At 42.1% G+C, this 18,577-nt stretch overlaps 1 protein-coding gene across 1 annotated transcript in view; it reads left to right on the top strand.

Moving 5' to 3' along the window:
- The window catches only part of ttc27 (tetratricopeptide repeat domain 27), a 115,497-nt gene that overhangs the window by 76,788 nt on the left and 20,132 nt on the right, over positions 1-18,577 (top strand). Inside the window, 4 exon segments of the mRNA XM_042333120.1 lie at positions 2,385-2,483; positions 8,022-8,074; positions 9,126-9,226; positions 9,229-9,290. Of these exon segments, the coding sequence (XP_042189054.1) occupies positions 2,385-2,483; positions 8,022-8,074; positions 9,126-9,226; positions 9,229-9,290 (315 nt within the window).

Here is an 18,577-nt window from a genome sequence, read left to right as displayed (position 1 = left end):
CTTATCACGTCTTTGAGATGTCTCAAAGCGCTTGACAGAATATACTGTAAAGTGAATTTACTGTATATTTTGTGGGCAAAATGTCGCACAAACAGCCATAGAGAGGTTATCATTGCTTTTGACCGGGCTGGCTCACACCTGTCAGTGATTTCCTCTCCCAGTGCTTCCTTTTCCTGTTGGATTGGGTAAGTCTGCATTTTTATCCGAGCCAATATGTTCAGAGCACCTTATCCTGAGATAATTCAGATTCTCATTGGCATAAAGGCTGACAGCTGAATGGCACACTAAACCCATTCCATAATTGATCCCCGACAAGCCAGGAGGCACAAATGATATTTAGGCTAGATTCGTACCACAGGAAAGCGTGATAGTGGCCTTTATTTTTGCTGTTTTTGCTGTCAAGAGTTTCTTGGTTGTGAAAAGCTCCAAAATTCTGACAAAAGATTTTAAGGCAAAAGGCCGTTTGCCTGGGATGGGCATTTGCTCTGTGTTTTTTTTTAAAAAGATTATACAGCGAATTATGGAGACAATAATGCAATTTAATTTGCAAACGGAAGTTGATATTAGCGTAATGACTTGTGATTTGCAAACATTTGCAACTAACTTGTTGGATAAAAGGGGTGGCACAGCAAATGTAAAAAGCTGTTCAATGATGAAATTGACGAAATGTGTTTTGACTCTCAAAGCATCTCTGGTTGGGTTTCTTCCCTGACAACTCAAACCTTGTCCTTGCTTCATCCAGGAGTAAAGAGAGGTGTCCTCATGTGCTTGTAGGTTAACGGACACTTGTGTGCGTTTGGGATCAAAAATCGAATGTGTTCTGTGTCTGTTAATGGCGTATTGCATTAAAAATTAAAATGCCTTGTTGGAGTGACTGCCATTTGACTAAGCGAGCCTAGTGGAGTGGGTAAGGGGGGCGCGGGGGTTGTGGTGTGTGTGTGGGGGGTGGGAGGGGCTGGCAATAGAAGCTCCTGGTTTCTTTGCTTGCTTTAAACCAAATATTGTCAAGTCACTGGTCGTTGACTCAACATGTGTAAGCACTCCACCAACACTCAGTACAGCCACACTCATTTCCACGTACGGCAGACTAATTTGATCTAATTGTTTTTTGAGCAGCAATTGCTGAGCTGTGTTTTTCTACTTTTCCAAAGAATAAATCAATCAGCAGATCTGCATAAAAGTTAATTAAAAGCCACATCTTGTCAAATGTGAAGTTTAATTCCTCTGTTTGCCAAAAGAGTGGGCACTGGTGGCGGAAACTGTTGCTGTTCACGTGAGCATGAACAGTAATATTTTAATACGGCCATCAATGTGATCTCAGCTGGGACAGCAGTTCTTGCACTGCCCTTAGCTCCGGTGCCCTGGGTTAGGAAGGGAAAAGTCAGCTAAGGTTTCCTACTTCTGTGCTCACCAGTAACCACATCCACCCCGCCAGAGAGGTGCTTTATGTGTGCTTATATGCTTGTGTGTGTATCTGTATGTGTGTTTGTATGCATGTGTACAAATGTGTATGTATGTGGATGTATATTTGTATGTATGTTGACCATTCTATTCTTCTCCACCTCCCTGCCTCTCAGCTTCAACTTTACAGTTCTGTCCTTGCCTGGTTTCATTCTTACCTATCCCAACGCTCCACTTTGTATCTCTGCCAACGGCTTCTGCTCCTGCCCCCGCAGGAGCAGTTGCTGTGGTTCTGACGATTGCCTGTCGGACATCCAGTCTGAATGAGAGCTAACTTCCTCCAGTTGAATGTTGACAAGACAGAGACTCTCCTGCTTGGCTCCAATCTGCACCTCCACACCTCAGGCGCTGACAACATCACTACACATGAATACACTCTTCACCTCACTGAACCAGTATGGAACTTCGCTTGTCTTCTCCCCCCTCCCCCAACCTCTTTGGCCTCCAGCCCTCCTGAATTCATCCCCTAGCTTGGTTGCAAACCCTCGATTGCCCAGCACCTTGAGACGTTGTCCCGACTTTTTGTTGTTCTGTGTGCATACGTGTGTATGTGTGTGTCTCTCTATTTGTATGTGTGTATGTTTCTTTGTGTGTGGGTGGGTGTGGTTGTGTTGATGCCCCGCAGAGTCCAATAGTCTGCCAACATTTACTATTAAGCTTTCACCATCATTTATGGTGACTTTTCCAAGCTGGCAGAGGACATTTGTGGAACTGTACTCCAGTAGAATCCAAAAAAGAGTCAGACAGCTTCACACAAAAGAAAATTCAAGGATTAAAAAAGTGTCAAGTTCCTAGCTAAGATTTAGAGTTGGCCACAGCAGTTTTGTGCATTATTATGGATTTGAGACACTGAAGGATTTGGTTGGCTTATGAATGGAGTCGAAAATAAAAAAAAATGCAATCTATTCTTTTCTCTTTCCCAGCTCGGACTCTGGTTTTCAATGGGTTGTGCCTATCTCGCATTGGAAGACTTTGAAGGAGCCGCTAAAGCATTTCAGAAATGTGTGATGTTGGAACCTGATGTGAGTAGAGTTTCATCTGGTGCAGTAATGACTTCCATAAAGATCCCTTTCGGTTTAAGTACAGCACCTCTCATGTTCGAGACTGTCTACAACGATCTGAAGGGGTAGCCTGTCTCCAGTGTCCCTAGTGCGTACATTTTTCTACTCTTTGTGATAGTGCGGAGTGCTCTTTCGTTATAAATCTGTGCGTATTGGAAGCCGTGCTTTGATAAATTTATAGACTGAAGTCAAAACTCTGAGGGGAACCCCCCCATCTGATTACAGAGAGAAAAGAAGTACATTGGGAAGTTCATTTGCAATACATATTTGCAACAGGATGGGTAGCGTCTAATTGTGGATAGTTTGTGCCTCGGGTCCACTCTTACCTGTTTATGATTTTTGAAGGCTGGCATAGTGTGAAAAAAGGTTGCATAGGGAAAAGCACCGGTGGTCTTTGACTCTACAGTCTGTTTCCTGCATTAGTGCTGTCTTTCAGACACCTCAATTGCCGATTTGCGAATATCAGATATTAATAATAAAAAATAATCCTTGCATTTGATACAGCCCCTATTACATAGTTGAAATGTCTCAAGGTTTACTGTGAAGTATAGAGACTGTGTGTTAGTCAGCAAACTCAACATTGTACCTTAAAGTCACACTGCTTTAAAGTATATTTTTTGAAGCGCTTTGAGATGTTTCCACAAAGTGATAAGGCGCTATATCAAATGCAAGGATTATTATTTATTATAAGGTGCCAATTATTCTTCACGCTGTCTCATTGAATTGTCCCGAGTGATCAGATGTCAGGTTAATTTGCTCCACACAACTAGAGCCACTCAGGGATGTGATGCCATTCTGCTCCTGTGATCTGCCTTGTACTGAGTTATAATCTCAGCTGTGCTGATGTGGGGAGGAGCAGAATAGAGCTCTGACCTAAGAGAGCACAGAATGCCAGGAATCTTGAGCACGATTCAGTCATAATTCAGACAAGCCACCAAGATGGAATAAAAGGTAATATTTTTGATCTACGTCTAGTGACTGCCATAAGTATCAAGAACTCATATAACTAATGGACGTTTAATATCCCAATTCCCCTGAGGGAAAGCAGAAGCCTAAAAACTTTGGACTGTTTCTTAACCGCATGCTACTTAAAGGTGCTTTAGTGCTATCTTTAATTCAGTGCTGATAATATATAATAGAAATGTGTCTCATTCTTATACAGTATGTTTATGCTGTGGCAAAATGTTTAATCTCATCTGCCATGGGGAGGATTTGGGATCTTTAGCACATTTCATTGCTGTTGCACTGAGCAGGTTTATTGTAATATTAAAACAGACCAGTGAAAAGCGGTAGAGGTAAGTGGCATCTCCATGGGATTGTGATGTTACTGAGGAAACACACCTGGTAAAGTCAGACAGGTCCACAGTAATCCAGGGCATAGTTAATGGTTGATAACCTTGCATTGCTCATCAATGAGACTCCGAGCTCGAGTCCTCAGCAGTGAGATCAGCCTTAGCTGGACATACACACTGCTGCACAGTTAACATTTCTAATTCACTAAAAGCCAGGAATGAGGGGGTCCGTTTGACTGGTCTTGTTGTCGGCACTCATTCAGGCCCTGCACACAATTTCAAATCCTCTCCTGGGCACAGATCTATTCCCAGTAGGAATCTGCCCTGCTTCCATAAAGAGCAGCTCCGCTTTGCCTCTGGAATATTAAAGCTGAGTCTGGAACTGTGCCCACCCAGCCCTTGCCAGCCTCTTCACAGTCATAGAGAAGTACAGGACAGAAACTGGGCATTTGGCTCATCAAACCCACTCTGGTGTTTTTTTTCTCTGCGTGAGTCACCTAATCTATTCCAAGCTCACTCTCCATGCCCTCTAGTATTTCTCTTTTTCAAGCATCTTCTAATTCCCATTTAAAATAAGTCAGATGGATGAGGTGGAACACATAGTCTTGGGTTGACTCCGCTGCCACTTGTGTTCCTTGTACTCTGGACAATCTGTGCCAGGAGACCCATTTGCATTGAATTGGAGCTGTGTAAAATCAAGTTCTCCGCTTTTGGAATCAGCAAGGAGTTAAGCTCGTGTTGGTTCTGTAAATGAAGATTACAAACTGGAGCCATTGAGCCAAGCTTTGTCTCCTTGTCAAATTTCCATTTGATTTTAGAGCCGAACGAAGGATTGCTGTACTATCTCCAAGTCTGATGCTTCCATAAACCAGCATCTCCCCTTCGCCTTTGGAATATTAAAGCTGCATGGAAGCAAGCTCTTCTTGGTTTGATGTGATGCAGGAAGTAACCGGATCTCCTCTTTACCTCTCCCAAGTTTTCACTCGAGATAAAGCCATTGGGTCTTAATGTAAACATGACAAGATGGGATCCACCTTATACTTGATTGTGCCACTTATCCTGGAGCACTATTTTGTCTCTTAAGACATTCCTCTGAAATTCTGTGTTCACTGATGCCCACTTCTGTATATTTAAAGTAGTGATTTCAGGTGGAGATGTGACACAGTACTTTGGAGCCACTCAGTAATGCACCTGGGATCTTCTACATACAAAGTCACACTTCTCGCCCATCCTATTAAAGGGGGGAAAAGTGCTGAGCAGACTTGACTGGTTCTCCTCTAGGAAGATCGCCTCACAAACCACAACGGGATTTCTTAGTAACACAAGCCCCCACCCATTCCCTTCACCTATATCTATCCTTCTCTCTCATGTATGCCTCAAATACACTGATAATTTGACTACAAATATACAGTCACTGGACTTTCCAGTAAATCATCTGAAGTGTTTTGCCATACCCTCGTGACATGAAAGGTTCTATATCAAATGGAAGTATTATTAAAATCAAGTTTCTCTTACATACATTGATGAAACATACATTTACATGTGACATTGTGTACTATTTTGGGCACCTTGCCTTCAAAAGAACATTGATGTAATGGGAAACTTTGGAGTGTAAACTGAGCATTCGATAGAGCTGATAAACAGGCCTTGTTAAATGCCCAGGATCAGTACCCTATAGGGTTAAATATTCCAATGGCTTTGGAGAACCTCTATCTCCGCTGAATATTAATTACATGGGTAAATCCATGGAAAGAAAAAGTTGCATATGTTTGTGGAAAATATGATAGCCAAAAGGCTTATTTTCCCCCAACCTTTTGTATGGAATCTGCCATATTGAATGCATCCAAAGTGACCTTTTAACCCCATGCACTGACTGCTGTTGTACAACACACGTGTTACTGTCAGCACTTTCTGCACAATGTGCTTATAATAGTTTTAATGATCAGTGCGTTATATAAAGAATTGGCTTCAAAACATGCCACAGTATGTGCTCGGTTAAACAGGCCTGGTATTTATTTTTGGCTGCTTCTGAATTTTTAATGTCCTATTTAAGATTTGAGTATTACAGTCTGGGAGAGGGTAGTAGGAAAATGTGTTTAACAGTGGATTAGATCCAGAGTGAGCTGATGTGAGCCTAGAATTTCCTGAACATAGGTGTCCTGTAGCTCAGTGATTAGAGCACTCGCCTTGCAAGCGAGAGAACTGGGTCCAATTCCCGAGAGGGCGAAACTTTGGGCAAGTTTCCTTACTTCACACGCCTGATAATAATCCCTCAAGAGAAAAACAATAATAATAAAATTGGCCACTTCAATCCACGACTGTTTGTGGGACACTGCTTTGCGCAGTTGGCTGCCGTGTTTTGCCCACAAATATACACTCATATGTATATATAGAATATACTTTACAGTATATTCTTTGAAGCGCTTTGAGACGTCTAGAAGATGTGAAAAGTGCTATATCAAATGCAAGGATTATGATTATTATCAATATTAGTTCAGAATGACATCATCCCATGATATAAAGTCTCTCTCCCCTTCCATTTTTTCTTTCTCCCTCTCCTCTATTCTCTTTCTTTCTCTTCCTTTCTCCCTCTCTCTTCCCCTCCCTTTCTTTATCTATCCCTTCCGTTCTCTTTTTCTCTCTCTTGCCCCTTCCCTTTGTCGTTAAGAGATCCTGCATTCTGGGCAAACATTTAACAAGGATTTATTAATCCAGTGGAAGGAACTCTATAGATTTGTGGAGGTATCTGCTGCCATTGCCAGACATAGAGAGACAGAGCTGCTAGCGTTTTGGTGATGCAACATTCAAAGAAATGAAATGTAGTTGGAGAGTTTGAACTCTGAAGGGAACAGTGGGTTCCCAAAGGCTCGTAAACTGCTGGTTCCCGGGGGGTGCGGTTACCAGGTGCCGACTACACCATCAGAGGGCCGCAGCCTGTGATCGATCCTGCCACTTCCCACTTGATGAATGGTTCTAGGGATGATGTGTGTGTGTGTGTGGTCCCCCTCCCAGACTATCTCAGAGCAACTGAACAGGTGGGGGGAAATTATACCATCAACCCTTTCAGAGTCCTTGTCAACTGGAATTTTGAGCCTAACATGTTTCTCCTATTAATTTTTTAAAAAAACTAAATGTTAAACACAGTTGTTTAAAATGATGATTAATTAGTAATGAAACATTTTGAGAATATTCAACATTATATCCCCAAATCCCTAAAATAATAATCCTTGCATTTGATATAGCGCCTTATCACATCTTCAAGACGTCTCAAAGCGCTTCACAGAATATATTCTAAAGTGAATTGACTGTATATTTTGTGGACAAAACCCAGCAGCCATTTGCGCACTGCAGTGGCTCACACACAGTCATGGACTGAGTGACCAGGTTATGTTAATTTATTTTGAAGGAATATTTACCCCCGAAAAAGTAATTCTCCAATCGACCCAACAATCCAGGTCCTCTTGCTTGCAAGGCAAGTGCTCTAACCACTAAGCTACAGGACTCCACAAATGGGCAGGACAGAACTCAGTGTGAGGGAGATGGGAACCACTGTGAGAAAGAAGTACTGTGACTGATGGAAAAGACAGATGGCTTCACTATACACTGGTGCCGATCCAGTTTATCGAGTTCTATTTAAAAAATGATGGAATGAAAAAAGATCATTTCGCTTTTCGGTTCCACAGACTGCGTATAATTTGGTCCGTTATGGGCCCTACCTCAGTTTATTTAATATCCTAAGGGAAGTGACTGATCCTAAGACCATAAAATCCACCCCCCCCCCCCCCCTGCACCCCCAGTCAATTCAGAAAATGCGAAGCTCTCAGCCGACCATTACACATATAGTATGAGTACAGTATTCTAGCAGACTGATGTCTGTTTTTTAACACCGACTATAGTAGTTGCGTTCTGTACGTGATATTTCCATGGTCTCAGTAACATCAAAATGATTATGTTGTATTTATACAGGAATCTTATCTCTTTGAAACTGGGAGCAGTTATTATCCATAAAGCTTTTCCTTCCTGTCAACTGAGTTTCCCCTCATGCCCCCCCCCAGCTCCCCCATCCACATGAAGGTAAAGGTTCTTTTATGAGGGAATGAATTCAAATCAATTCATTCTCAATGTGCTGATTTGTAACCTGTTCTACATCTGTAATGTTTGGTTGAAGAGGTAGATTCACCTTAATCGTATTTTCCTATGCTTTCAGAATGCAGAAGCTTGGAACAATCTGTCAACTGCATACATCCGATTAAAACAAAAGTAAGTCATTGGTACATATTCTACTGTGAGACTTGATTTAACCAAGTGGTAACATTTATGTGTAGCGGGGGTAGGGGTGTTCATTTGGTGTGGAGGATTCACTGAGCAGTTTGTGCACATCAACAGCCTTTATCACTCTGCAAAGAAGCATGTCTATGGCAGTAATAATGGGACCGCTTTTGGGTTAGCAGAGGATGTGTCTTCCACTGATAGGATAGGCATATGGTTTAACTTAACAAACTATCTTTATTATAATATTATGATCTTTAATGTCCACTTGAACAGGCAGATAGGAACTCAGTTTAACATCTTATCCGAAGGACGGCACCTACAACAGTGCAGTGCACCCCCTGCTCTGTATTGGCGGATCAGCTTAAACAATGAAGGTTTACAAGTCCCGATGAGTAGCTTGACTCAACAACCTTCTGACTTGGAGGCGAGAGTGATACCAACTGAGCCAAGCTGACACAAATATCAGCAATGGTTCGCGCTCCTGCATTAACTGAGATCAGCTAACTGCCCAGACCACAATCATTATTAATTTGATGTAAATATATTGACTAACTTGAGGGCTATAACAGTGAAATATTGGCCTGAAGACTTGTAATACCCTCCAGACGAAAGCTGTTACACATTCAGATCACATCTGAAACTTTGGGCTAATTGTTGACCTTGTAGCACCAAGAATAAATCAGTGTGTGGTGAATCAGTACTTTTGTGCACAAAACAGCCAGTCACTACACTTTCCAGCATAGCTTGTGAAGTGCTTTGAGATGCCTTCCTGATGCGAAATGTCCTATATGAAATGTAAGGATTTTTAAAATATGTGTCTATATATTTCCCAATGACAAGTTGTCAGGTGACAAATGTCACTGAACTAATGCGCACTGCTGTCAGATATTGGTGCCCCATTAGTGATCTTAATGAACAGGGAGGAGTAAAAACTACCTCCTGTATTGGACTGCTCATTAGACATTAGTACTGGATGATTTTGCAGTCGATCCACGTCTTTAAGGAGTTGTACCTAAATGTTGCGCTGTCTGTCCTGTAGAACAAAAGCCCTCCGATCACTCCAGGAAGCCATCAAGTGTAATTATGAGCACTGGCAGATCTGGGAGAACTACATTGTCACCTGTATTGATGTCGGAGAGTTCAGCGAGCTATTAAGGCCTACCATCGACTCTTGGATTTAAAAGACAAGTACAAAGATGTTCAAGTGAGTTCTTTACTCTCATTCCGAAAGTCATTTGCACTTTGCTGTATCTTTATGTTGTAATTTTGGGCTTGTTTGTGATATGCTGAGTAATGCCACAAGCCCACTAACTGACACTCAAACACTGGGAGTCGAACACACAAGCAGGATTCAGGGAAGTTGGCCCTGAGGAAGATGTTGGAGGATGGGGCATGTCTCTGCCATCGGCACATCCAGACTCAGAATTTAAGAAATTTGTAAACTGTTTGAATGGTTTTATGGCACCTTTCCTACACCACCACCCCCAACACTGCTTTGAAAGGTTTCCTTGCAGATATGCAAGAATATTAGTCTATCTCTTGTGTAATCCAAAAGGACATACATTGGCCAGGACTCGGGGTGAAACCTTTTTGCAAGGAATACCATGGGATCTTTAAAATCTTCCTGAACAGGCAGATTTGAGACCATGATTTAAAATTTCACCTGAAAGTCATCTCTTCCAATGACTTGTGCTCCAATGGATCGCCAGCCTCGACTATCAGAGCACTTTGAAACTCACAGGAAGGGGCTTTAAAGACCCCATGCTACCATTTGCAAAGAGAAGGAAGTATTATTCTCACACAAAGTGCCCAATGAGGCTTTGAACATATAACGTATTTATCCCCTCTGCTATAATCTCCAGTCAAGTGCAGAATGCAAAGCCGATTGTTATGAAATCGAGCTGAGTAAGTCTCTAACCCATGTGGCCTGTTTTTCCATTCTAACTTGCATTTATATAACACCCTTCACATAGGTAGGATCAGAAGGAAGCCATTCAGGCACTCGAGCCTGTACTACCATTTTGTTAGATCATTTAATCCCATTTCCCCAGCTTTTTTTCCCCCAGATTCTTGATATCCTTGACGACTCTTGCACACCCTGGTTGTCAGGTCAAGATGAGCTCTGGCAGAGAGGTTGTGGCCACATTGTCTGTCTGGACCTCTGCCAAGGGGGTTACCTTGGTTGAGACTATCAGCTCCTCGAAGGCTAAATCTGTCCAGGGTCAAATCGCTTACACAAGGTGGCCTTAGAATGCAGTTGTAAAAAACAGTAATAATAATAATCCTTGCATTTGATATAAATTTCAGATAAATATAACTTTGAATTAGTGTAAAGAATGGTGGGGTGGGGGCAACTAAGGTAGACATTCCTTGTTAAAATGTACATTTTAATCCCTCCTATTTAAAAAGCTTTCTGCTCTCCAAATAGAAACCTCCTGACATTTAAACAATGCAGATATTAGTGCGAAGTTTAGTTCAAGAGAATCCCGCGAATTAGAAACTCAACTAATAATATTAGAACATGGGACCTTTACCGGGGATTAATGCTCAATCAGACAGCATTATTTGTTTAATCTATTTGCTAATGCTTTATATTCCTGTTCTCATAATAACCAAATGTGGCTCATACTACTCTTGAAACCAGAGAATGGCTCTTGTGTTCATGTCTTACAAAGACTCTATTCAGCTCACGCTGGTGCATTGCTTACATCGTCTTTACTGTAGTTCTGAACACTGCGGTAGCATTTATGCAGCACAATGAAAATGTCTAGGTTTGAATTTTCAGTTTCTTTCCCACTTTAATCCCTCCCCTCCCTCCCCTATTCGTCTTCCATCTTTAGGTGACATGTATTGTTCACCATTTCCCTTCTTTGAAAGGAAAGGCAAATAAGCCACTTGCTCCCAGGCCACTGACAATACTGCTCAAGCTGGCTTCGAGGAAATGTGCACAAGTGGGCCAGAGTGACGCTCCTCACTATACCATACAATTTACACTTATATAGGCCCCTTCAGGTCGGGAGAACATCCCAAAGCGCTCGACAGTTCTGGCTGGCACCCAAGCTGAGGGGGATCAGGAGGGGAAAGATGACTGAAAGCATTTCTGCAGGAATCCAACCAGCCCCACTCAGTGCCACTTTGTATTGGCAAATCGGAGTCCAAATGGGTTGGGGAGGGAATGATGGAAGCTAACTCTCTTTGCAGGCTTTCCCCTTTCCTGCTATTCTGTGTCTGTCATATTGGAGACTTCATGTTGGTTAAATTTATTTTGCCCGATGAACAGAATGTCCTTCAGTACTGTGCATATAGTATCATGAAATTTACAGCACAGAAGAAGGCCATTTGACCCATCGTGTCTCTGCGGCTCTTTTAAGAGCAATCCTTTCAGTCCTATTTACCTGCACTTTCCCCAAACCACTGTAGCTTGCTCCTTTTTAGGTATTTATCTAGTCCTCTATTGAAAGCTAATATGGATTTACACTTCTGTTCTACTCCATATTCTACCTTTCACATTGATGTTGTGCACATTACAGTCTCGTAGAGTAGTCTCGGGAACAGTTTATGCAATGAAGGCGATAAATCATTCTGCAAGCTGCATAGGATGTCCAGCCCTCAAAAGGGAATTCAGACTTGATATTTCCAAGTAGACAATCTATTTTACACATGACATAGGTATTCAGCGAAAGAGACTAAATAAATTACAAGAGATTGTAAATCCTAGGAAATGTTCAGCCTGAAAACACGTATGTTTTAACACAGGAAGCCCTCCTTATTTCACTGAGTATGTATCCATTTCATCCTCGCGTCAATAAATCAATATGGGCTTTTACAATTCAGATTGTGAGCTTGTTAGATTTGTGCTCGTCTAACTCTGTAGCCTCAGTCTGCTGCTCACTCGCAGTGGAAATTCACTTGTAAATGCAATGAATATTTAAGGTGCTACATTTCTTCTTTCAGTGGACAGATTTCACAAATTCTTTCTAGGTCTGGATTTGAGTGTGTGCAGCCCCCGCTGCCTGTTCAGCAGCTTCCTGCTACTGTGTGCTCAAGGTGCTTTGTAACTGGGTGAGGTGGAGCAGGACTTAGAATCGTGGGGCCAGCGGGCAGGAGAAGCTGGCTTAACACAGTTTCACTCCAACGTAAGCGTAAACGAACAAATGGCTGTAATGGTGCTGATAAGATCCTTGGTTCAAGGGTGGAGTGTCACTGAATATAATTACTATCTCCAGACTCTCAGCTTTTCTTGTAAAGAAAATGTTTATTCAGTTAAAGGTCTTTGCTCGCGTTAGAGACACAGGCGGAAACCCATTACTGTGCTTAAGAGCATCCAAGCCAAACAATCATGTGTGGGAATTTCCTTTTGTTTGATATAGAGTACTCTCTCTCTCTCTCCGGAGGGATGCACTCTGCTACCTACTCCCGGAAAGTAATAGGGGCCCTGGAGTGTGTGCACTGGGGATTTAGAGATTAACCAGCCCAAACCGTGAAGCTTACCATGGCGAACACTGCCTGGCAAGCTTTGTGCTGCTGGACCAGCTGAGGCTTTAGTTTGCAAGGTTTTATAATAATAATAATAATAATAATAATCCTTGCATTTGATATAGCGCTTTTCAAGTCGGGAGGACATCCCAAAGCGCTTCACAGAAAACACTGTAAAGTGAATTGACTGTATATTTGTGGGCGAACGCGGCAGCCAATTGCGCACAGCAATGTCCCACAAACAGTCATGGATTGAAAATGACCAATTTATTATTGTTTTTTTTTGAGGGATTATTATTAGGCGTGTGGAGTAAGGAAACTTGCCCAAGGTTTCGCCCTGCCTGGAATTGAACTCAGGTCTCTCACTTGCAAAGCGAGTGCTCTAACCACTGAGCTACAGGACTCCACTATAGTTTATCCATTACAGTTACTCACCTCTTGTCAAGTTTGAATGTGATTTTCAGAAAGAAGTGTTGCTGACTGTTTTAGCACATTGTTATGCTTCCAAAAATTTTGCAGACAACTTGGACTTGAGGAAACTCAGTTGGAGCAAAAGGCACCCTTACATATCTCCTAGTAGCTGGTTCAAAAAGCACATTGGCAGCGGAATCTCTAGTGAAAAATCAAGATGCAGGGCCAAGGCTGGACACTACCAGGATTGGGAGTAGGAGCGAGGGTGAGATCAATTAAGTGATGGGGGATGACACCAAGGTTGGGGTTTAAAAGCCTTTAGATTGTCAGAGAAAGGAAGACTGAATGAGGAAGGGCTTCCATCATCCTGAGGTTCTGGGAAATAATGAGTTGGAATAGCAGACAACTGAATAGGTTTTGTTAGAATTGGTGATTATGTGGGAGGAGGAAGCAACAGTATTTTTATAATATAATACTTGCGTTTGTTATAGTGCCTTATCACATCATCAATACATTTCAAAAATGCTTCACAAGATTTTAGAGGCAGTCAATTTACACTTAGCAATATCTCCCAAAAGCCATGGAGTGAGTGAGCCATTTTATTTAGGGGTTTGTTGGCCGAGACATTGTGAGAAACTTCCTTCTCTTGTTTGAATAGTGCCATGGAACCATTAACATTCACCTCAACAGGCAGACAGTACCTCGGTTTAACATGTCTTCCAAAAGATGACCCCTCCAACAATGTAGCATCTCCCCAATATTGCACTAAACTGAGTTCAAAGCCCCAACCTTCTAACTCAGAGGCAAGATGGCTACGAATTCAGCCAGATTGCCACGTCTTTGAATCTTGAGAGAAAGTGGGGAGAAGCGATAATGGCTGACTTCCTGTCATCAGATCTCCATCAACAACACTTCCTGTGCATTGCACAGGTACGTCAGTGGTGATCTAACAGTCAAATAGTCAAACACTTTCAGAAGAGAACAAGTTAATGGAGCAGAAAAATTGGCAAAATTAACAATAATTACAAATCACTACCTTGGTACTGTTAGAAAAAAAGAGACGAGTCTGATGTTTTTCTGCCTCCCATTAACTGTGAAATTATTGGTTTATGTGGTTTCCCACACTAATAATGGCTCCATGACAGTCACACAAATGACACACCAGTCAGGGTAGAGGAACTGTCAGGAGTTCTGGGATTTCCAGTTGGAGACAAGTCTCAAACCCACGGAGCTGGAGTTATTATTTTTTTAACCTGGGAATTGTAACCAAACCAGTGATGTTTCTAACCTCAACATGGATGAGATTTGGCGAGTCTGAAGTGAACATAAATTGGGCATCAGGGAATGCTACGATTTACTTCCTGTTTCCTGACACAGTGGAATCTTTAGCAAGCACCTGTGCCTCATGCTGCTCACTAACATTCATTTCCATACTAAGCTCCCTTATTAAAGAGTCTGTCTGATACTTTCTTGTTTATGGGAAATTGCTGAGCGTATTGCGTGAGATCTTCAGTCTTTTGGCCAGTTCTTTCTCCATCCTGCACCTACTTCCCTCTTCCCCTCTTTCCTCCCAACAATGTAATCATGCCATCTGTAAGTTGTTTTATAGGCTTTTGTCTGGCATTCGTGCCCAGTCATTCTCGGTTTATAGCAGGCTTTAAAATTTTGTTTCCAGAATCACTTATTAACTCTGTTTGTTGAAATGACTTCCACTGAAATATTGTACAGTGAGAGCCTCTTTAGTGTATAATGAGAGGGAGCTATGTTCAGCTTTACTGGCAGTGTGATGTGATAAGTGTCTCTCTTGTTAAGGCTGAGCGGATCACTTGCTAGCTTAATGAATGCAGTTGTGTTTGTGTTCTTGCTGGGGGGAAATGAGCTATATAGGTTTACATAGAGTGAAGCAGGATGTTCAGCCCAACTATTCCGTGCCAGTGTTTATACTTCACACAAGCTCCCCCCACATACCCCCTCGTTCCCCTCACCTATGCCCTATGCATCAAGTTTCTTTTAAATACAATGATGCTATTTGATTCATGACATGCGGTTATTTTAAACCAGACTTGGCAAATGTAGAGATACAGAAACAATGTGGTCTGACCTGCGATATTCATAAACCATATTCTCTGTGATAATTGTAGCTTGTGATTTGCAACATTGGGAACCGTGAATCCCAAGTCAGCAAATTCCACATCACTGCCCAAAGCAAAATGTGACAAATCCAGTTTCAAAATATACTACAGTATCCAGATTCCAGATATCACCAGCACACGTTGATGCATCGCTTGTTTCTCTCACTAAGTGGACTGAGGTGAACTTGCTCTCGGTCTAGACACTGTCACTATCACAGCCCTTGCTCTAGGTCTAGACATGCTACAAAGACACTGCAGCTACAATGAAGAACTGCTCTGGCATCTTCCTGCACATTGTGTACATAAGTGGTCAGTAAAATTATGCTCACTGTAAGGAGATGATTAATAATTTTGAGAGAACTTCAACCATGGAGCAGCTTGTTTTGGGTTTGTACCTTGTTTTTCAGTTCCACCCTCACTACAGCAGGGGACTTCAACGGTGTAATCTTGAGCACATAAGATAGTTGAAGCATGTAATGCGAAGACCCATTTGTTTCCAATGGTGTGCAGATCCAATGTGGTTCACTGCTTGCAAAGCCAGGGAAGCAGTTGAGATGCTACAATTGAATTCAGTGGCCATGGGCTAGGGAAGGTTAGACTAGCTAGTTTCTGCCTCTGGTAATTATCCAGTGACCCTTATTAGAAAGAGCGTGATTAATTCTCTCTCCACCTCCCCGGTCCTAAATTCATTGTTTGCCTCACACCTGAAGAGTAATTATTATAATAATAATAATAATCCTTTCACTTATATAATGCCTTTCGCGCCGGGAGATCGCCTCAAAACGCTTCACAGGACACACTGCAAAATGCAGTGACTTTGTAGTCGAAATGCGGCAGCCAATTTGCACACAATAATATACTACAGCCATGAAATAAATGACCAATTTTATCTGGAGGAATTGTTGGCCAGGACATTATTTTGAAATAGTGCCGTGCGATCTTTAACATCCACTTGAACAGGCAGATTGGACCTGGGTTTAACTTGGACAAAGCACTGGAGGATGTCCATGAAATCACATGGCAGCATGAACCTGTGCCTCAGGAGAGGGAGGGGAGTTCTGGCAAAAGTGCTTAAAATTGATGTTTTTATATAATGAATTAGTGTTACCATTCAAACTTTCTTGCTTTTGGCAGCCAGAGGATTTGTGCGCTGCATGTGGTCTGGTCACAATACAGGTTCACACACCAACCAACAGGTTCTTACATGGCAAGTTTCAACAACAACAAAATTACATTTATAGAGTGCCTTTCACGTCGGGAGGACGTCCCAAAGCCCAAAGTTTACTTAATTCCACTAGGTCGTCAGAGGGAGGGGGGGTTTAAGGAGAATGGAAAAAGAAATAAAAGCAAAGCAGTCCTGTCAGGAGAGAGAGAAAATAAGGGTCAGCCCATGCCATCTTGTGACTCTTGTGCCAGCTGGCTTTGGAGTGGCATTAGACTGCCAATAGCTGGGAATAGTGTTTGACATAGAGGGAACTCAAGGGGGAAAAATGTTGTAAAAGTGGCAAATGTAGTTCAGCTTGAGGTGTGTGCAACGTTTCCATCAACTTATTTGTCGAAAATAGAGAGCCCATTATGTGGAGTGCATTTCAATGTGTAAGGAGTCGGTGAGAGACTGAAGCTGTTGGGATAACGTGCAGCAGCTTGACTTCTGTTTTCTCTATTGGCCCTGGCACAAGTTTGCAGAAAACTAATTGCCTAAACACAAACTCTGACTAAACTGGTTCATTCATCTTAAATTGAGTCTAGAATTCACAAAAAGCAGTGACAAGGTTTGAGGCTGTTTATCTTGATGTTTTTCTGAATTGACTAATTTTTGTCTTTACAAGTTGATGATGTTGTTGACAAATCACTTAACTCACAGCATTGTTCAATGCTTCCTGCCAATAAATGGATTAAATAATTTAAATAGGAGATGTGTGAGGTGCAGTGGGTTAGCACGATGTTAGCTTTGAAATCTGGGATTGGGTCCAGCCTGACATGTTGGGATTAAAGCCTCCTCTCTCTAATGGCTATAAGTGTGCTAAAGGAAATAAGCTTGGGCAGTCTTAACCCATTTCCTAATGGGCATACCTCCATGATGTAGAACTTCATATAACTTGGCTCTAAATGAAACTATATCGGTAGTTTCATTCAGAAGCCACAAGGATGGTCAGTGTTGGAAAAGGGAATGTCACACTGATGTTGTAAGGGATGGTTTCCTGGAGTTGGCATTGAAGCACATTGTTGAGATAAAGAAGAGGGAGTTTTACCCAGCAACTAACCCATACTTATTACTGAAATAGGGTCCAAATATCAGAGGAACAGAAAGAGACATAATAACTATCACTTTTGTGATAGTTGTTCACCATGTTCGCCATGCAAGGGTCACAATGAAAGGTCCTTCTTTCTCAACTATTGCTTACCAAAAAAACAATAAAACCAAGTGCTCAATCTTCAACCTTACATATAAACCAAGTGCTTATACATGAAGTGTATAAACCACTGAAATTTACAGCTGCTTCAGCTGATTTTAACTCCGAGGTCCAGTCCTTTAAAAATCCCATGGTCCTATTTGAAAAGAGAAGAGAGTTGCTTCTGGTGTGGAGTCCCGTAGCTCAGTGGTTAGAGCACTTGTAAGCGAGAGGGCCTGGGTTCGATTCCTGGGCAGGGCGAAAAGGTGGGCAAGTTTCCTTACTTCACAGGCCTCTGTTTACCTAGCAGTAAGTAGGAACCAGGTTGTTAGTCGATTCGCGGATTGCTTTTCCAGAGATAATAATCCCTTCAAAACTACTAATAATAATTTGGTCACTCAACACTGCTGTGCGCAATTGGCTGCCACATTTTGCCCACAAATTATACAGTCAATTCACTTTACTGTGTATTCCCTTGAAGCGCTTTGAGACGTCTAAAAGATACGGCACTATATCGAATGCAAGGATTATTATTATTGTGTCCTGGACAACAATTCCCCAAATAAAATTGGTCTCCAGCAGTGACTCCAGGTCCTCTGATGTTCTGTCGCTTGTTTGTCAGACATCAAGGCCTGGATGAATACAACCTTCCTGCATCTGAATAACAATAATAATCCTTCCGTTTCACATCTTCTAGACATCTCAAAACGCTTCACAGAATATACTGTTAAGTGAATTGACTGCATATTTGTGGCTGAAACGCGGCAGCCAATTGCGCACAGCAGTGTCCTACAAACGGTTGTAGATTGAGTGACCAAATTATTATTTTTTTTGAAGGATTATAATCCCTGGAAAAGCGTTTCACCAAGCGACTAACAACCGAGTTCCTACTTACTGCTAGGTAAACAGAGGCGTGTGGAGTAAGGAAACTTGCCCAACATTTCGCCCTGTTGGGAATCGAATCCAGGTCTCTAGCTTGCGAGGCGAGTGCTCCAACCACTGAGCTACAGGACTCCACAGGTCAACAAGATGGAAGCCATACTCCTTGGCTCCCGTCAATGTCTTCGCTTCTGCATCTT

This window comes from Callorhinchus milii, unplaced genomic scaffold (genome assembly GCF_018977255.1).
Source record: "Callorhinchus milii isolate IMCB2004 unplaced genomic scaffold, IMCB_Cmil_1.0 Scaffold3, whole genome shotgun sequence".
Taxonomy (NCBI): domain Eukaryota; kingdom Metazoa; phylum Chordata; class Chondrichthyes; order Chimaeriformes; family Callorhinchidae; genus Callorhinchus; species Callorhinchus milii.
The sequence above is the reverse complement of the archived record's forward strand: the minus strand, read 5'-3'. Positions and strand labels throughout refer to the sequence as shown.